The 21618-nt window shown below is 39.5% G+C and overlaps 1 protein-coding gene across 1 annotated transcript in view; it reads right to left on the minus strand.

Moving 5' to 3' along the window:
• The window catches only part of MCTP2 (multiple C2 and transmembrane domain containing 2), a 267240-nt gene that overhangs the window by 189712 nt on the left and 55910 nt on the right, over nucleotides 1-21618 (minus strand). Inside the window, exon 2 of the mRNA XM_017875234.1 lies at nucleotides 9869-10382. Within this exon, the coding sequence (XP_017730723.1) occupies nucleotides 9869-10330 (462 nt within the window). The 5' untranslated portion in view covers nucleotides 10331-10382. The remainder of the gene's footprint in view (nucleotides 1-9868; nucleotides 10383-21618) is intronic.

The following is a 21618-nucleotide window of genomic DNA, read 5'->3' on the forward strand; positions in this document are numbered from 1 at the left end:
GCTGGGAAAACTGGATAGACATATATAGAAAGCTGAAACTGGATCCATTCCTTACATCCTATACAAAATTAATTCAAGATGGATTAGAGACTTAAATGTTAGATCTAAAACCATAAAAACCTCTGCTACTTTCTAGCTTTCTGTCCTTGAAAAATATACCTAAAATTCAAGACATGGGAACATCTCTCAATGGGTCAAAACAGATTCTTACAGGTTGTTAGAATAATTAAATGACTCAATGGGTATTTACTGAAAGCCTTTTCTCAGACAGACACTGTGCGAGGGCTCTTTGTATGTACAGGAAACCAAATAGATGCGGTCTAATAATATTTATATAGAAATTAGCAGAATTCATTACACATAAACCCTCAGTAAGTAGTATTAGATTGGTGTTGCTATTCTGTTATGTTTTATTATTATTAATTATATTAGTAATAGTCATAAAACAGCCTATGTGTTTGTGAAGAATGGATCAAAAGAATTTGATGAAGGTGGTCAGTAATCTGACTCCCTTTCTTAGCTCCCTCCAACATTCCCCACCAAAAGTGACTAGGACAAAGTCAGAGACTGGCTGACAAAGCCTCGGGATGGTGCCATTTTCCCTCTGCACACAGCCCAGCAGCCTGTGCGCCATTTCTCCATACCTTTTGTCCAAGGCAAAGCTTGGACTTACTGCCATACCCAGTGTCTACAGCAGGCACAGCAAGCACTGCCCGTGTGCTGCCAATTCCTTCTGCCCTATCAGCAATGCAGCATTGAGCCCATGGGGTTCCTGTGAATCCCACTCATTCAGTGCACTAGGCAGTTGCAATGGTCAGCTAGAGCTGCCTGGCAGGATACATGATGCCCTAAATGATGTGGTTTCTGTTCACATCTCTGCCATCTCCTCCCATTGCCCCCTCACTGCCTCTTCTCCAGCCTTACTGCTTCTTTGCTCTTCCTAAAACATCAGGGACACTCCTGCTATCCTGGGGCCTTTATGCTTGCTGTTTCTCTTTTTCTGGAAGGCTTTTCTTTAGCTATGCACACAATCCACTTCCTCACCTCCTCCGTATCTCTGAGTGAAGGTTATCTTCTCGGAAGAGGTCCTTCCTGACCACTCTGTACAAAATGATAACACCTCCCACCCCCAGCACCTACTCTGCTTGCTTTCTCTCCATGACACTTTATGTTCTGATTATATCTATAGCATGCCACCTTTCCTAGTGGAAACTCCATGAGGGAGGCAACTTTTTTCTATTTTGTTGACTATTGTCTCCCTAGTGTCTAGATCTGCATCAACACAAGCAGGCATTTAACAGGTGCAAAGGAAAGAAGGGAAGGAAGAAGAACAGGGAGACTGAGCCCATGGTGGACCCTGGGATGTGGCTGACACACCTGCCTCTCTGACACACCGTCACATGTTGAGGTACGACTTTCGAGATCACAGAAAATAGTAAAATTACGTCATTGAAGTGTAGAGAAACTGACGTACTTGTTTAATTTTGCAACCTGGAGGTCCTTTCCTCTCCTCTGTGGTTTTTCACTCTGCTTCTCTGTGATCACTAACCTGAAACTATGCAGTTGCCAAGCAATTTCTGGAAATATTTCACTGGGGAACTTCTCTAAATCACTCAACTCACCCACATAAGCGCGCGCCAAAGCTGGTTATTCACGACTCCAACTGCCAAATGAAATGTCAGGGAAGGACATACCCCATTGTGGAATTACATGGATTATGGGAAGGGGGAATGATCCTTTCTTTCGTAATTATTAGTTATTGACTATGACAATGAGCCCATTCAATCTTGATAATTATCCTTGTGTTTAAAAGGACACAGTGGACAGAAAAATAAATGTCTTCCTTTTGTGATCAACTTTTTTTGATCTCCAGTTCTGAGTTCTCCCATTTGCAGAATTGTACTTCCAAACTCATGTTATACACATAGTCCTGTGCACAGTCCCAGGATTCAGATAGTCCTGGAGTTAGATCCTGTCTCTGACACTTACTAGCTGGATGACATTAAGCAAGTCACTAAAATTCCCCAAACCTCTATGTCATTCTGAAAAATAAGCAATGTTAAAAATAATTATAAACACTAATGAATACAACCACAATCATGGCAGTGAGCACTTGTTAGGTGCTTGTGACTGCCAGGTACTAGGCTAAGACCTTCATATTTTTCGAGCCCCACAGACAAACTTAACTAATCTGTACTATTGTCTGCCTATCTGAGTCTTACTCATTCTCAAAAGGAGTTCTCTTCAAGCCTTTCCTGACCACCCTGCTCAGAATAACCTCCCCCACTTATCTCAACTGGTTATCTAGCACTGAGTAGAGATATTGTAGATATATTGGTATTGCTGGTCATTTTTTCCAGTGTCTGTGTCTAATCCCAGTTTCACCATCAACACCTACAGCAAGAACCAGAATAGACCATATGCATTTTCTAAATACTTAGCTGATTTTACAATGCATGTTAAAAGCATCTTGTAAAATAAGTACTAGGAGAATGCTGACTAGAGGAGAAAATGAGGTAAAACCAGATAAGAAGAAAACAATAAAAAATAAGTTCCTCTTCCTCCGAGTTCCCTTAACTTTAGCTTCTTCACATTAAGTCTGACAAATTGGAAACTCCTTTCTTTAGGGTCCTACCCACCTAGGGACTCCATGTACCACCCTTCCCCAATGCAACTAAATTTCTCATGGCTTTCCAAGCCTTTGGCAGTGGCTGGAAAGCCAACTACAGTGATAATATGAATCAATATACATGCATACCATATAAGCAAGGTTTGCAGAAAGGCTGGGAGAAGAAGAAAAATGACATTTCTACTCTTCAAGAGCTTATACTCTAACAAGAGAGACTGACTGCTAAACAACTGGGTGTGTATACACACACACCTATATAAAGGTATATATATATATATACACACTCCCATACATATATATCCACGTGTGTGTGTGTGTGTGTGTGTGTGTGTGGTGATATTGGTATGTGGCAGTAGTCTACAGTGCTCTCACCTCCTCTTTAGCCACAAGTCTTGGTGAAGAGCAATGAGATCGTCCTCTGAGGCTAAAAGTGTTAAAAGACCAGAGTTAGTCAGCTCAGGCGACTATAACAGAACACCACTGACTAGGTGGCTTAAACAATAGGAACCCACTTCCTGCCTTGCAGATGACTCCTTTCTCACTGTGTCCTCACATGGTGGAGAATGAGAGACCTCTGGTGTCTCTTTCTCTTGTATAAGGACACCAGTTCCATTGGATCAGGGCTCCACGCTTCTGACCTTACTTATCCTTAATCGCCTCCTACAGGCGGTATCTTCAATAGTCATGTAAAGGTTAGGGATTCAGCATAAGAACTTGGTCTGGGGGACACAACTCAATCCAAGCAATGACTCTTTATCCGTCAGCATCTAGACATACAAAGTCACCTAAAGGAGACAATATGGGTGCCAGGCCACCATGATAAGATATCAGCCTTACTGAAGTGATAACATACAATTAATGAAATAATGTGTCAATCAGAAAAAGGGAGAGGTCCTGCCAGGAAGCCTCAATAAAAGTTTGGACTTGTTCAGAAGGAAGGAGAGAGAGCCTATGCCACAGGACTTTAAAATCCAGGCTTCCTGGACTAAGTGGGCTCACAGACAGATATGGATAAAGGTGGCCCTAGCAGACAAAGTGTGAGTATGTCAAGTTCTAATTTGTGGCTCAGTACTTATTGTGAGATGGCTGGTGTATGAAATGCCATTCAGCATGGAGCCCATGCATTATCCCTGCAGTGTGCCGATCCCTGCACCAATATTCCCAATTCTTACGTGACTTCTCCTAAAGGCTGACTGTGGGGACGAAATGCATTTCAAGTTTTTCCAGGCCCTGAGATAATAATTTCTCCTAACTGGTTAATGAAGTAGGCATTGATTATGATTGGACTTTCTGTGTGATTTGACAACAATGAAGAATGAGCTGTTTACATCAAAAGAACATTAGAGTATTTACTTTTTTATCACTATTTGAGATGGCATCTTGCCCTGTCACCCATGCTGGAGTGCATGGGCACAATCACAGGCCACTGCAACCTCTGCCTCCCAGGTTCAAGTGATTTTCGTGCCTCAGCCTCCTGAGTAGCTGGAACCACAGGCATGTGCCACCATGCCCAGCTAATTTTTAAATTTTAGTAGAGACAGGATTTCACTATGTTGGCAAGGCTGGTCTTGAACTTCTGACCTCAAGTGATCCACCCGCATTGGCCTCCCATAGTGCTGGGATTACAGGTATGAGCCACCACATCTGGCCTAGAGTCTTTAAAGTATTTAATTCTCATGACAAATTAGTTGTGATTGTCATTTATAGCTCAGACTCACGACCACTTGGTTATCATGAGTCAGTCCTCTGAGCTAGATGACCACTGAATAGTGAGTACATGCATGCAGATTTTCTTAAGGACTTATTCAGTGATGCCCTTGCCCAGGACCAATTTGCCTTCCCCTCTCTACCTCCTCTTCCTGTTGTAATCCCTTCTTTCTACAGATTTCTCCACAAAACAGACTGAGTTTAGTGCTCAGAGTAAAAATGACATGCTATGAAAATGAAGGCAGGCTGATTATTACACTCATCACAGAGTTGGGAAAAGCACCACAGAGAAGGTTTCCACTAGGCCTTGAAGAATGGGAAGGATTTCAGTAGAATAGAATGAATATGAGATAGATGATATGCTTGGGTCCGTGTCCCCACCCAAATCTCATCTTATCCCCAACCAAATCTTATCTCGTAGCTCTGATAATTCCTACATGTTGTGGGAGGGACCCATGGGAGATGACTGAATCATGGGGCGGCTCTTTCCCATGCTGTTCTCATGACAGTGAATGGGTCTCACGAGATCTGATGGTTTTATGAGGGGGAGTGTGACAGTTAATACTGAGTGTCAACTTGATTAGATTGAAGGATATAAAGTATTGATCCTGGGTGTGTCTGTGAAGGTGTTGCTAAAGGAGATTAACATTTGACTCAGTGGGCTGGGAAAGGCAGACCCACCCTTAATCTGGGTGGGCACATTCTAATCACCTGCCAGTGTGGCTAGAATATAAGCAAGCAGAAAAATGTGAAAACAGAGACTGGCCCAGCCTCCCAGCCTACACCTTTCTCCCATGCTGGATGCTTCCTGCCCTCGAATGTCCAACTCTAAATTCTTCAGTTCTGGAACCTGGACTGCTTGCTATCTCAGCCTGTAGATGGCCTATTGTGGGACCTTGTGATCATGTGAGATAATATTTAATAAACTCATATATATATATGGAATATATATATATGGAATATACATATATGGGATATATATATACAGAATATACATATATGGGATATATATATACGGAATATACATATGTGGGATATATATATGGAATACATATATATACACATATATATATGTGCAAGGGAGTTTCCTTGCACAAGCTGTCTCCCTTTGCCTGCTGCCATCCATGTAAGACATGACTTGCTCCTCCTTGCCTTCTGCCATGATTGTGAGGCCTTCCCAGCCATGTGGAACTGTAAATCATCCATATTAAACCTCTTTCTTTTGTAATTTGCCCAGTCTCATTATGTCTTTATCAGCAGCATGAAAGTGGACTAATACGGTAGGTAAGAGAGGAGGAAACACGTGGGATGACAAATGATGACCCCATAGAACATGAAAAGCAGGGAAAGTAAGAGTCTACCATTATTCACAGGTGTTTGGCTTGAACAACTAGGTGAATAATGGTGATATTGCCAAGAAATCATGGTCTCCGTTTGAGGTGGTTCTTCAGGCAGACAGTGAATTCTATTAAGACAAGTCGAAAGCAGGTTCCTATGAGACATCCAGTAGCGTGTGGATCCGGAGCTCAGGAGAGAGTCTGGCTAAATCCTCTTCCACCGACGTATCCTTTCTTCTAAGTGTACATTCTCACCTTTTGATTTACAGCTGGATTTGGCACTTGCAATATTTTAGGCTCTGCCTGTCCTGTTTCTCACATTCCTTCTTCCTTGCCCCTCATCCTTACTTTCCTCTTTTGCCCCATCATTCCATTTCCCCATAACAGTAGACTAACACTTCACTTTCTTTGCTGATGCTGGTGGGCCTGGAGGTGACTGTAGAATTCAGACATTGCTGATATTTGAGGTCCTGTCCCTCTACCACAAGCTTAACCTGGTACCAGAGCAGCGTTGGTACACAACAGAGGAGGCAAAGCCCTAGGGGTCCCCTCAGGCCACAGATGCTCACACCTTGCTTGACCCCTCTGGAAAGCTAAAAACAAAGTAAGTTAAGCTGAGAACACTGGACAAAAATCTGATTATCCTTGCTCCACACCAGGCTTGCCACATGCCAACTCCTTCCTTCCTCCTTCATTTCTTCCCCATTCCACAAAAGGTATAGAAAGTCAGTGGCTATTAACTAGGAAGAAACAGATAAGCCAGATCTATAATACAGAAGAACCAATTCCCAAACTCTCAGATGACATGAATTCTGCAGGAATTCCCTCTTTGTTAAAAAGAAAAAGAAAAAAAAGCAGAAATGATAAATTCAGAGTTAAAATCAACATCAAATTTCAACTAAAAAGTTTACACCTGCCTGAACCTCTAATTTCAATTATCATATAAAATGAAGTTGAGTTTTTCAAAAACCACAAATGTTGATTTTAATTAAATCATAAACTAAAGAAAACTCACAGGAAAAACATGAACAAATACCCAAGTAACCTGAATGCACACATTGCTATCATTGTTTTTGTATTAAACAAATAACAGCTGAGCACATGCTATGTGCTATGTGTAAGGCATGAACTAGACTCTTAGAAGACAAAGACAAATGTGTCTCCCCAGCCACGCCAATCCTCCAGATTAACACAGCCTAGTGGAGAAGATAAGCAAGGGAGCCCCTCTTCTGTACCATATGATAAACTGGCAATGGGACAGGCCCTTAAACATCAGACTCCAAGTTCTTCAGTTTTGGAACTCAGACTGGGTAGTGGGACAGGCCCAGCTCAAACAGGCAGGACTGAGGGGAGGAGCCACTGAGGAGGGTGGTGCGTGGGCAGAACTAGACTACAAAGGATCCTAGGGGTCTGATCAGCAGCACTCCTGTCCCTCTGTCCTCTGCAAGCATGTCACACCCAGCAAATCTATGGCACTCAAGTAGTGAGAACCTCAACCCTGAATGGTAGAATCAGTCTTGGTCTTTGTTTTGTACTTTCTAGGTCAGAAGAAGAGGAGCAAAAGATTCATTTTTGAGAACAAAGGTTAAAAAAATGGTTGCATTAAAAGGGAAAATCCAATGACCAGAATAGCCTGTTCTTGAAGGAATCTGCCTATTCTAAGCTTTCTGGATTTAGCCTGCAGAAGATAAAACAGTCAACCCAACAACCCCTCATCTACTATCATGGACCAGCCCGCCCTTCCAGACACACATCACACCACAAAGCTCCCAGAGCCTCCAATCCAGGTAGAGCAAAACACTCATCACCCCAACAGCACCCATCCACACTTCAGGCTGTGATCACCAGCTTTCACCACCTGGCAAGCACACTATCCTCTGTGCCAACTTGGACACTGCTCCACAGATAACATGCCCTCATTTTCCACACACTGATTCCCTCCTTCCAATGAGCTGCCAGGAGACCAGGCTGAAACGTTTTGCAGGTACAGCTCTGATATCCAGTTGGCTCTTATGCTCTGCTTTGCAGTGTATGATCTCCCAGAAAATCATAGTTGGGGGGCAGAGTCACTTTCTTACCCATCTCTATTTCCAATAGCAACTTTCACACTGCCTGGCCTAGAGTAGCAATCAAATATTTCTGTTTAGTCAACAAAGACAATAAAAGTTCTTATTAAATTATTTTTATTATTTTTATTTATTTTTTATTTTTTATTTTTTTGAGACAGAATCTCACTCTGATGCCCAGGCTGGAGTGCAGTGGTGCGATCTTGGCTCACTGCAAGCTCTGCCTCCCGGGTTCATGCCATTCTCCTGCCTCAGACTCCCGAGTAGCTGGGACTACAGGTGCCCGCCACCACGCCCAGCTAATTGTTTTGTATTTTTAGTAGAGACGGGGTTTCACCATGTTAGCCAGGATGGTCTCAATCTCCTGACCTCATGATCCGCCCACCTTGGCCTCCCAAAGTGCTGGGATTACAGGCATGAGCCACCGTGCCCGGCCACGACAAAAAAAGTTCTAAATCGTTTAACAGTAGTTGCTTCAAAAAAATTCCTTCTAAGTATGAAAATGTTAGCATATCAAAGCCAAGAAGCCCACTTGTATTTTCTGGTCAGGAAAAAATAGATGAAGATTAACTTTATTATATAATTCAACATGTTACCTTCCTTATACTGACCTGATTTAATAATCTACTTCATTTGCATATTGTTTAGTAGAAACATGTATTTCAAACTTATAAATAACTAAAAAGTCAGAAAAGGTTTACAAAATGGATTTTCTAAAATGTAATGCCAAATAAAAAACCAGTTAAAGTCATTTATGAGTAGTGGTGTCTTCATACAGTAATGCTTGCTAACGCATAAGGCCATGATAGCCTCCAAACATCCATGGTCCCTTCTCCAGTGAAACCCCAATATATGGAATAAGCAATTAGTTTTGTTTCTAAAAGTGAAACTAAAAATCCAAGTTGAACAACCAGTTTCCTATGCAATTGTAACACTAACCTGGAACACAGAAAAAGTAACCCCTTACTTCAACATGGAAACTTACTTCAGTGTCAGTAACGAAAGACTTTTTAAAAATAATTAATTACATCAGTCACTTAAATCATGAGTTGGTAATCTGGAGATTTAATTTAAATTATATTCACCTTTGAAATAGAATATTTGTGTCACTATATTTGGTTAATCGTATTGAAATACTAAAGTTTTGTTAACTTCTTTTAAAAGAATGCATATGAAGTCCTTCACAGGTGAGTGCACACACACATGTAAAATAGAAGGAAGTTCAAATCCTCAGGCAGTCAAATGGGGACGTCCATTCATACACTTCTTAGGAGTAATCATATGCATGGTTTGTCTTCAGGTATGACTGGGCAACGGTGTAGTGAGAGAGACAAACATATACTCAAAAAAAAAATTCCAGGAAAAGTTATGTACCTAATTTCTTTGCCAGGAGACAGATAAAAGAGAATTCATCCAATATGGCTTTTAATGTCCTAAAGTATTCTGGAAGAGTTACTTGTAAAAGCTTTAAAATACACAGAGATCAATCCTAAAACTAATGGGAATACCTGGTGCAATCAATATTGCATTAATTTAAATTCCTGTAAACAACATTCTCCCCATCTGAGCTAACCAGGAAAATAACTCCTAACCAAATTTTCCAAGGGAAGGGAAAGGGGAAGAGGGAGGGGGAGGATGAGAGGGAAGGAGAGAGAGAAAGGGAGAGAGGGAGGGTGAGGGAGAGAGGGAGGGAGACAGGGAGAGAGGGAGAGAGACAGGGAGAGATGGAGGGAGGCAGGGAGAGAGGGAGGGAGACAGGGAGAGAGGGAGGGAGACAGGGAGAGGGAGGGAGAGAGAGGGAGAGAGAGGGACAGATGGAGGGAGAGATGGATGGAGAGAGAGATGGAGTGAGATGGGGAGAGAATGGGGAGAGGGAGAAGGAGGGAGAGGGAGAGGGGGATAGAGGAAGAGGGAGAGGGGAGTAGAGGGAGAGGGAGAGACAGGGAGAGAGGGAGAGGGAGAGAGAGGGAGAGAGGGAGAGGGAGAGAGAGGGAGAAAGAGAGAGGGAGAAAGAGAGAAGTGGAGAGAGAGGTGGAGAGAGACAGAGAGGGAAAGAGAGAAAGAGAGAAAAAGAGAGAGAGAGATAGGGAGAGAGAGAAAAAAAAATGAGCGCCCAGCCCTGTTCTCACCTCTGGCTCTTCTGGTGCATCCCCTCCAAGGGAAGTTTTCTGAAGATCAAAGATGCCGTTGCTGGACACCTGCCTCTGCTCAGGAGAGGCATAGGCCTCCTCTGAGTCTGTTTCCACCACATGGAGGTGGCTGGCTTCTTCCTGGCTCCAATCCAATTCTTCTTCAGACTGTTTCAAGGAGCTACTGCTGCTCTTGGGAAAGATCCCTGCAGTGGACAGACTGCTGGGCACCGAGGTGTAGGAAGACTGTGGCCCGGAGTAAGGCCGGCCCTCTGGAGCCAAGGCCTCAGCCTCCAGGAGATCAGGCACCGAGAGGCTTAGGCGGCGGTCCAAGTGATGCCTTGCCCTTAGATCTGGGGGCTTACTTGGGTTCTTTTTCACCTTCTTCTTGCTCAAGTTGATCAACAATGGCCTGGTCCGCTGTTTTAATGAGCCCCAAACAGATGGTTTATCCAGATCCATGGCTGCATGAAGACCCAAGAAGCCACTTCTCAAGGATACACCTCAGTGACTCCTATAAAACAGAATATATTAAAAGAATAAAACAAAAACATGAAGCTTCTTGGTGGAAGTAAGGCACATCAAAGTGGGAAACATGACTCAAAATCTTAGTTTCCAAAAGTGATTAAGACTGCAACATTTGATTGGTAACTTGTATAAATATTGGGAAAACCATTTTTAAAGAATTTTTCAAAAGAATTTTATCAGAGCAATTGTAGAAACATTAAAACGATGAACGAGATTATAAGGTTGGCACCAAAAACAAATGCTTCATGAGAAGATAACTTTCTTATTTCCTCCCCAGAGAAAGCAGAGCTAAAGACATTCACGAGAACACTAACAGCAGCTGTTCTTCAGTATGATCAAGGGGTGGGGACTTTCTACTTCTCTAAACCAGAGGTCAACAAACAGTCCCAGTGCAGGGCCAGTTATTAAATATTTCAGACTTTGTGCGCCAGATGGTATCTGTTGCTACTACTCAACTCTGCTGTGTGACATCAAAGGAGACAGACACAATACACAAAGGAAAGAATATGGCTGTGTTGTAACAAAACTTCGCAAACCCAGCAGACTGTGGATTGCTGATCCCTGCTTTAACCATGTCAACTTCCTTCCCAGAATTAAGCGTACATTTTGAAGAACAAAACCATGGCCTTATCAACTGGGATTCCATCCAGTATCTTTCCAATTTACATTCACATACAGGTGATTAGAGCAACAAACATTTATAAAAATGTGAGCTTTGTTCTTATTCAGAAGAAATGACAAATTTCCTATAATGAAGCCCTTAAAAAAAAGCAAGCTTCCAAGATTTAGCCTGAGAATGTGAATGAGAGAAAGTGTCACTCTCTAACAGTTGGTTATGAGAGATAAGGATGCGCCACACATACGGTAAATATGTAATTACAGAGTAGCATAAATGCTGTGGAGGAAAGTGGTGATTTGGGATATTACAGGTTGAACTCATCAGGGATCAAATCAAAATCAAATTTGTAGAAATAACCCTTATTTTATGTGCCATATGCCTCATAATAAATCCTTTCAGTATGAAAAAGAACAGGATGGGCAGCCACTGAAACCTGGCCTGTTCGTATTTTGCCACATTTGGCTGAGGTCAAAAGAGGCCAAGAGCTTCCACAAAACACATTTTCTAAAATCAAGGACCCTGGCTGTTGTGCCCCATCCCAGTTCCTTCCAGGAGAGGACAGTTTATCATTGTGAAGAACGATCCAGAGAGCCAGAGATCAGGGTGCGTGCAGCCATTTGCCTGCTGAAAGTCAGGACTTTGTCTCTATAACCCTTGCCTAATGACCAGTGCATGGCAAGAGCTTCTCCCAGGATGAACTTGGTATCTTCAGTAGATAAAATAAAGATTAAGAGCTTGGCTTCTCAAAACAGACTCCATGGGTTAAAATTCTGATCTGCTGTGTTCTACTTAGATGTATGATCAGGCGCACGTCACTTCACTAAGCCTCCATTGCCTCACCTACCCAGTGGGGATAGATTACCTAGTTTACAGATACGATGAGATAAAGTAGAAAGCACAGTGTCTGAGGCTTTAAAGTACTCAGTCATAGAAAGCTGTCTCTATCATTATTCTCATCATTTGTTGTTTGGATAATCTTTTTTTTTTTTTTTTTTTTGAGACCGGAGTCTTGCTCTGTTACCCAGGCTGGAGTGCTGTGGCCAGACCTCAGCTCACTGCAAGCTCCGCCTCCCGGGTTCACGCCATTCTCCTGCCTCAGCCTCCTGGGTAGCTGGGACTACAGGCGCCGGCCACCTCGCCCAGCTAGTTTTTTGTAGTTTTAGTAGAGACGGGGTTTCACCGTGTTAGCCAGGATGGTCTCGATCTCCTGACCTCGTGATCCGCCCGTCTCGGCCTCCCAAAGTGCTGGGATTACAGGCTTGAGCCACCGCGCCCGGCCTGTTTGGATAATCTTAATCAAGTTATGTGAGAGCTCTGTCTCTCATTATTATTCCATGTTACAGATGAGTTTAACAATAAGTACCTCAGGAGGCTGTGGGGAGGACTGAATGGGCTAATATACAGAAAGTGCTTTGGTACCTAGGACAGTGCTAGGTACGGAGTAAATGTTTAATACAATGTTAGCTACTTTTAAAATTGTTTCAATTACTTCGTATTGGGTCATTTTGGCTTTAAATGTTTAAATATTTTACAACTTTTTTGCAGCTTTTAAAAATGTTATCCTAAACAGAAACTTGAATTTCACATTAGCAATACACAAGTACATTCAATTCACACCTCACAGCTTGACTTGCAAATACGATAAAAGGCATTGCCTCTATTTTCATATAGCAATATTTTCCTTCAATTAGCATCTAATGAAGAAGAACAGGGTAGCACTCTATGGAGACATGGGAGGAATCTATAGGAAATGGGAAATGTCAAACCAACTAATACAAACCAGAGGACCCACAATGTAACAGGTACTATGAGAGAGATTCGGGACAGAGAGCAGAGTCTTGAAAAAATTTATCATGTATGTGGAAATTAAAACAACGCAACTGAAACATCTGAGAAAAAGAATTTATACAAATTCCACACTAATTACAACCAGACAGAATTTTTTTTTTTTTTTTTTTTTTTTTTTTTTTTTTTTTTTTTGTTTTTTTTTTTTTTTGAGTCAGGGTCTCACTCCAATTGCCCAGGCTGGACTGCAATGGCACGATCACAGCTCACTGTGGCCTTGAACTCCTGGGCTCAAGCGACCCTCCCATTTCAGCCTCCCAGATAGCTGGGACTACAGACGCATGCCACCATGCCTGGCTATTTTTTTGTACAGATAGAATTTTTGACAGAAGAAACATTTAAATGAACTAAAAATCTAAACCTGAAAGAAAAAAAATAATTTAAATAATTGAAAAATCTGTTGTAAAGAAAGTAATATATATGGAAAACATAAAAATGGAGAAGGTGGCCAGTAACTTCTCAGCAAAATGAGACTGAAGTTTGGGAATGACACATATATCATGCAGTGGCTGCTGATGAAGACTCAGCACATGTGTGAAATAAAGTATAGCTGAGCACAGCCCAGAGAAGCAGCACTGTGATTTCCATGGCAGCAGCAAGACTTCAGATGCGCTCACACAGTGGGATACTGTACAATGCTTAAAGCAGTCAGGTGAAGCCAGATGTGTTTCAACACAAGTAATGAGAGCTATCGAGATGGAGATAGACAGACAGACAGATAAATTACAAGTTTAAATTCCTGACTCTATAGATTTTCTCAAAGAGGTTCCCTACAGCACCCCAAACAGACTCATCAAAAGAGTGTCTTTAAAAATACCCAGTCCCAGTTAGGCGTGGTGGCTCATACCTGTAATCCCAGCACTTTGGGAGGCCAAGGCAGGTGGATCGCTTGAGGTCAGGAGTTCGAGACCAGCCTGACCAATATGGCAGAATCCCATCTCTACTAAAAATGAAAATAATTAGCCTGTAATGCCAGCAACTGAGAGGTTGAGGCACAAGAATTGCTTGAACCGAGGAGGCGGAGGTTGCAGTGAGTTGAGATTGCACCACTGAACTCCAGCCTGGGTGATGGAGTGAGACTCTATCTCAAAAAAAAAAAAAAAAAGAAAGAAAATAAAGAAAACAAGTTTCAAAATAAATAAATATAAAAGTAGACAATCCTGGGCTCCACCACAGAAAATGAACCTGAGTCCCAAGAATCTGCCTTCCAACAAATCTCCCTGGTCTTACTGTGCAGATCAAAGCTTAGGAATCCTAGAGGAGAGGCTTACATTCCCCTTTGAGAGAAATGTCCTATTTTGAAGGGAGACTGGGAATGGGAATCAACCTCTTATGAAATGAAGAGGTTTATTTCTAAGCAAACCAAAACATCTCCAAAAAAAATGAGAAAAGGAGTTGATATAAACAAAGTTGCATTGCTAAAGAATGTGTGTAAGTTTAAAAATGTTTATTTTCTCCATGCACTACACTGTCCTGTACCAAGAGAGAATTTCTTTCCTTTATTTGAGGGGGGTGAAGCTGGTAGGAATGCATGTATTACTGGTACACTATAATATATTCAAGAGCAATTCCAAGTAGAAAGCAGGAATATACCTAACCCCTGGACACTGGAACCAACAGTTTCACCATCGTTGTTTTGTTAAGAAATGACTTTTTCCACTTTATTTTTGAAATCATTTGAAAACAAAATTGGCTTTTGTTTCACTTTTGGTGCACAGTTCTATAATTTTAACACATTTACAGATTTATGTTCACACCATCACAATCAGGACACAGAGGGTTCTGTCTATCCCCATAGGATCACGTGCTCCCAGGCCCCCACTTCCTTCCTCTGGAAACCACCGTTCTATTTTCTATCATTATTGTTTTGTCTTTCAGGGAATGTTTTCTAAACAGAATCATGCAGTATGTAACTTTTAGAGACAGGCTTCTTTCACTCAGCACGTTACCTTTGAGATTCATCCAGTTGCCTCACGTCAGTAGTTCAACTTTTTGTTGCAGATAGTTGTAGTCCATTGTGTGGATGTACCACAGTTTATCTATTTACCCCTTGAAGGACATTTGGGTTGTTTCGAATTTGGAATTCTTACAAATAAAGCCGCTATAAATCATTTGTGTATAGGTTTTTTGTGTATGACTATATGTTTTCACTTCTCTGGGATAAATGCCAAAGAGTGAGATTGCTGGGTCATCTGCTAAGGGAATGTTTAACTTTATAAAGAACCTGACAGCTCTTTGCCAGACTTTAACAGTAGCAATTTGCATTTCTGCCAACAATTATGAGAATTCCAGTTGTCTATATCCTACTCAGGACTTAGTACTATCAGGACTTTTAATTTTAGCCATTCTAATAGGTATGTACCTAGTATTATCAACATCTGGGTTTTTAACTTTCATTTTCCTAATGTGTAATGTTGAAAACCTTTTTATGCATTTCCTGTCTTTTATCTACTTTGATACGCTGTGTATTCAAGATTTTACACAATTTTTAGAAATTGGGTTATTTTCTTATTGTTGAGTGATGAGAGTACTTTAAATATTCTGGATATTAGTCCTTTGTTGAACACATAATTCGCAAGTATTTCCCCTACTTTGTAGCTTGTCTTCTCATTCTTAGTTGTGTCTTTTGCACAGTAAAAGTTTTTAATTTTGATATAGTCTAACAAGTCATTTTTTAAAATTTTATGTTATGTACTTTTGGTGTCATGTATAAGAACTCCTTGTCTAATCGCAATTAACAAAGGTTTTCTCCCATGTTTTCTAAGAGTAATATCGTTTTACACTTTATACTTAGATTTATCATTTTAGATAACTTTCATATAGTGTTATATTTAGTTTAAGGTTCATTTTTCACCTGTGAATAATTTTTTCCAACATCATTGTTTTAAAAGACTGTAATATCTCCACTGAATTGCTTTTGTACTTTCATCGAAAATTGATGGTACATCTTTGTAGGTATATAACCTTGACTCATTATTCATTTCCATTGATCTATGTAACTATTCCAATACCATTTTGATTACTGAAGCATGATAGTCTTCTAACTGGGTAGTGTGACCTCTCCAAATTTGTTTAGCTATTCTAGATTTCTGTATTTCTATATAAATTTTAGAATTAGTTACCCTCTATAAAAAATATACTGCTAACATTTTGATTAGTACTGTTTTCAATAAATAGAGCAGTTTGGAGAGTGCTAATATATTTACTACGTTTAGTCTCCAATACAAGAACATGACAGGCCTCTCCATTTATTTAGGTCTTCCTTGGTTTCTTTCATCAGCATTCTCTGGTTTTAACACACATATCCAGTACATGTTTTATTAGGTTTATTTGTATTTCATTTTTGTTGAAGCTATTGTAAATGGCTTTTCATTTTTGTTTCCAATCGTGTATTTTCAGCATAAACAATTGAACTTTTTTTATATTGGCTTTGTACCCTGTAACTTCCTAAATTTACTTATTGGTTTTATTATAATCCTTTAGGTCTTCTACATAGAAAATCATGTTGGGCATTTTTATTTCTTCCTCTCCATATGCTATGCCTTTTCTTTTTCTTGCCTTATTGAACTAAGACTTCAAATAAGATAGTGAATAGTATTAGTGAGAATGAATATTCTTTTTTTCCCCAGTCTTAAAAGCATTCAATCTTTCTCCAGTAAATATAGTGCTAGAAGTTTATCAATTTTATGGATTATTTTTTCAAAAAACCAGATTTTGGTTTTTAATTTTCATTGTTTTATTATTTCAATATCATACATTTCTACTCTTGTCTTTATGATTTATTTCTCTCTTCTTGATTTAGGTTTAATTTGGTCTTACTTTTTTTATTTTCTTAAGGTGGTGGCTAAATCAGAGGGTGGTAATCCACAGGTCAAATCCATACAACCACCTGTTTTTATACATAAAGTTTTATGTAATGTAGCCACACTGATGTGTTTACATATTGGCCATGACTGCTTTTGCACAATGGCAGAGTTTAATATTTGTGGCAGATACCATATGGCCCATAAAGCCTAAAATATTTACTGTCCAAACATACACAGAGAAAGTTTGCCAACCATTGGCCTAGATTATGGCTTTGAGCATTTTCTTTGTTTTAAAAATAAGGTTTAAGGCTACATATTAGCTGCATGCCACAAGATGTGAAATGTCGTATTTTCATTTTTTTCCTGTTTAAAATATTTTCTAATTTATCTTGAAACTTCCTCTTTGGGCCATTTATTATGTAAAATTATGTTTTATTTTCTTTTTTTTTTTTTTTTTTTTTTTTTTTTTTTTTTTGAGATGGAGTTTCACTCATATAGCCCAGGCTGAAGTGTAATGGCATGATCTCAGCTCACTGCAACCTCCACCTCCCTGGTTCAAGCAATTCTCCTGTAGCAGCCTCCCAAATACCTGGGATTACAGGCATGTGCCACCATGCTTGGCAATTTTGTATTTTTAGTAGAGACAAGGTTTCATCATGTTGGTCAGGCTGGTCTTGAACTCCTGACCTCAAGTGATCCACCCACCTCAGCCTCCCAAAGTGCTGAGATTACAGGTGTGAGCCACCACTCCCGGCCTCACTTTCATTATTTTTTATTTTTCTTGAAACTTCCTCTTTAGGTCATGGTTTAGTCAAAAGTGTATTGGTAATTTCTAAGTATCTGAAGATTTTTCTATCTATATTTTTATTAATTTCCAGTTTAACTCAATTATGACCAGAAGTCATTCTCTATATGATTTTAATTCTTTTAAAATCTTAAGGTTTGACTTTGACCCCTCAATGTGGTCTGTCTTGGCAAATGTTCCAGTGCGTTTGAAAAGACGGTATATACTACTATGGTTGAGTGGAGTATCGTATAAATGTCCATTAGATTTCATTGGTTGATAGTTCAGTTCTTCTGTATCCTTGCTGATCTTCTATTACTGAGAGAGGAGTAATTTTTCAACTATAGTTGTGAATTTCTCTATTTCTCCTTTCAGTTACATCAGTTTTTGCTTCTGTATTTTGAAGCTCTGTTGTTGCACACACATTTATGATTGTTATAGCTTCTTCCTGAACTAACCCTTCAATCAATATGTAATGTCTGTCTTTATCCCTAATGATTTTCTAGTTCTGAAGCCTATCTTGTTTGATTTTAACATAGTCATGCTAATTTACTTTTGGTTTGTGTTTGTGTGGGTTTTATTTCCCTCCGTTCTTTCTGCTTTTCAGCTTACAACAACAATATATTTGAAGTGAGTTTCTTACAGAAAGCAATTTATGATGTGCCTGGGTGTGTGTTTGTTTGGATTCATCCCATTTAGGGTAATGAATTTAGGGTAATGTGCGTTCTGTAAGAAACTAGGACATTTTTAAAAATAGAGTCTGACAATCTCTAGCTCTTAGCTGGTGTGTTTAGACCACTTATATTTAACATATAATTGATAGGTCTGGATTTAGGTCTGCCATTTTATTATTTCTTTCTTGTTCTGTTTTCATTTTTTCTGTTCCCCTTTTCTTCATTTGTTGAGGTGATAGTATTTCATTTTAATTTATCAATTATGATTTTAACTATATCTCTGTATAAATTTTCAGTGATTATTCTAGGGGTTACCGGTATGTATAGTTAATTTTCCACATTTTATGTAGAATTGATATTTTACGGTTTCAACTGGAGCAGAGAAATCAGATCACCTGCATTTGTTTTGTATTGTTCCCATAACAAATAACAAAAAACTTAGTGGCTTAAAAAGATAAATGTATTACTTTTCAGTTCTGAGAAAGTCTGAGATGGGTCTTGTCAGGCTAAAATCAAAGTACTGACAAGAATGCATTTTTTCTTTTTTTTTTTGGAGGTTCTAGTTGAGAATCCATTTCTTTATCTTTCTCAGCCTTAGCAAAATTCCATTTTTAAAAAATTTTCATCGACAGCCATGTTTAGCTGATCAGTCAGCTAAGGACTGTTATTAGCTTTTAGAGGCTGCCCACATTCCCTGACCCCTTTCTCCATCTTCAAAGCCAGAAACAGTAAGTTAAGTCTCTCTCATTGATGTATCCCACTATTTTGTTTTCCTCTTCCACTTTTAAGGACTCATGTTACTTAATTGAGCCCACCAGGAAAACAAAGGTTATTCTGTCTTAAAGTCTGTTAGATCCCATCTACAAGTCCTTTGTGCCACATAAGGTAACATATTCACAGGATCCTGGGATAAGGATGAAGGTATCTGGGGTTAGGGAAGGGAGATTATCCTGTCTACCATACCAGCATATAGGTATCTTCTCCTGTAATACAATAATACATAAGTTGTTTTATATATTACATCTAAATACAGTGAAAATTTGTATCAGACCATGTTTAACTTTTGATTTCAACCATAAGCCATACTAAATTCAAGAGAAAACAAATGGTCTGTTAAATTTTAAAATAGTCTATTCAATTAAAATAGAAAGGCTATTATATTTTCATTTGCATTTCCTTGTTTTGATATTCCATATTTCCTTCTTGTACCATTTCTCATCTGCTTAAGAAGTTTCCTTGTTATTTTATGGCAGGTCTGCAGCCTTCAAATTCTCTTAGTTTTTTCCAATCTGAGAATATATTTTTTGCCTTCATTTCTGAAGAATATTTTAGCTAGATATTGAACTCTATACTTTTCTTTCAACACTTGAAAAACAGATGTGCCATTTTCTCCTGGCCTCCATGATTTCTGATGAGAAATCTCAGTCATTTGAATCATTGTTCTTTCATATATCAGTTATCATTGCTCTGACTGACTTCAATATTTTTTTCTTTAAGCTTTTAGCAATTTATGATGTGCCTGGGTGTGTGTTTATTTGGATTCATCCCATTTAGGGTAAGCTTAGCTTCCTGAATCTATCAATGTTTCAGCCATCATTTCTTTGAATACTTGTTGAGCCTTACTCACGTTCTCCTTTCTTTCTGGAACTCCAGTGATACAAATATTATGCCTTTTGTGATTGCTCTATAATCCTGGAGACTCTGTTTATTATTTTCAATCTTCTTTTTCTTTCTTCAGATTGGATACCCTTTATTGATTTATCTTCAGTTTTACTGACTCTTTCCTCTGCCATCCCCATTCTGCTATTGAATCCATACAGTGAGGTTTATTTTTTGATGGGTGGAGAATGGGTGGGGCAGGCAGCTATTGTATTTTTCAGTTCTGGTTTCCACTGGTGCTACTTCACATCTTTCCTTGCTTATAGTTTCTATCTTAACTTTTATTTCAAGGCTCATGATTATTCATTTGAGCATTCTACAATAGCTCCTTTAAAGTCATATTTTCATTTTCATCTGTTAATTGCCTTTTCCCATATGAGTTAACATTTTTACATTTCTTCATAAACCAATCTAAATTATATCTTGGACATTTCGAATGTTATAAAACTCTCTGTTTTATTTAAGTCTACAAAGATGCTGATATCATTGTTTTTGCAAGCACTTGATCTGGTTAGCTTCTAGCCATAAATTTCAGCCCACCTTCTGTTGGCTATGGTTCCAATATCAGTTTAGTTTTCAATAGCTATGCAGGTTCATTTAGATATGCCCTGCTTATATAGGATGCAGAGGTCAGTCTGGGACTTGAGTGGAGCTCTACTCATGAACTCCATTCTCAAAGTCATTGGTACGCTAATAAGTATCAGATCCATGCGTGTTCAGGCTATGGGTGAGTCCAAGGATTCACAATGTATTTGATCACTTCCCAAGCCCTTCCTTCTCAGCTGTCTCCTGTGATATTTTCTGGCATCCTAGAATTCACCCTTTTTCATTCAACAATTGGGAACAACCTACATCTATGATCATAGCAGGGTTGTGGGGAAGACAGAGAGATTTAAAAAACAAAACAAATTTTAAAACCCAATTGGCCCTGCCACTATGAGCTACCAAATAGCTCTATTTTACCAAATAGAAAGCACATACCCCAACCCATTATTTTTGCTTCTGCAGTTTCCTACTACCAGCTGCTTTTGCTGCCACTGCCTCCACCACAAGACTGTTGGGGAGCTGGGGCATGACAAAAGTGAGATAAAGGAGACACACAAGGTAGGGGATTTCCCCCTCCCTCTTAGCTTCAGGACTTCCCTTTTCTCCTTGGGCCACAGCTAGAGGTCATCTCTTGCTCTTTCTCTTTCTCTCTGAGATCCACTGCTAACATCTGGATCTGGGGCTGCATTAAATTCACGCTGGAGAAATGGTCCAGTTTTGTCATGACCCAGCTCCCAGGCGATCTATGGATAGAGATAGTAAGCAGTTGGCACTGGGAAACTGCAGGAGCCAATCTGATGAATGAAGAGAATGGCTTTCCTGTTTGTTGAAGCTGTAGCTTTACTTTTCTGAGACTTCAACTAGCTTTACCATATATTTCATTCAGATTTCATATTTGTGTTCAGTGGAAGAAAAACGTTGAAGTGTTTTTATTCTATCTTATTCAGAACCGGAACTCATTTAGGTTTTGCAAAGCATGCTGACCATAATTTCTCCAAGTATGTGAGTAGTACACAACCATGTGCAGAAAATTACAAACATATAAACACAAAAAGATATGCCCAGAGAAAACAAGGATTCTTAAGGTGTGTAAAGCTAATACACCCTTGGACTCTTTAGTACCTGAAAATGTCACTTCTCCAATAAACAGTGTATTTTCCAGAACAATATATTTTCCAAAATAAGCAACAACAGCATAAAATACAGAATAAAATAACAGAATAAACAATCATGTATAAAGAATTACAAACATATAAACATAAAAAGATGTGTCCAGAAAAAAAAAAAAA

This window comes from Rhinopithecus bieti, unplaced genomic scaffold (genome assembly GCF_001698545.2).
Source record: "Rhinopithecus bieti isolate Rb0 unplaced genomic scaffold, ASM169854v2 scaffold_9696, whole genome shotgun sequence".
Taxonomy (NCBI): domain Eukaryota; kingdom Metazoa; phylum Chordata; class Mammalia; order Primates; family Cercopithecidae; genus Rhinopithecus; species Rhinopithecus bieti.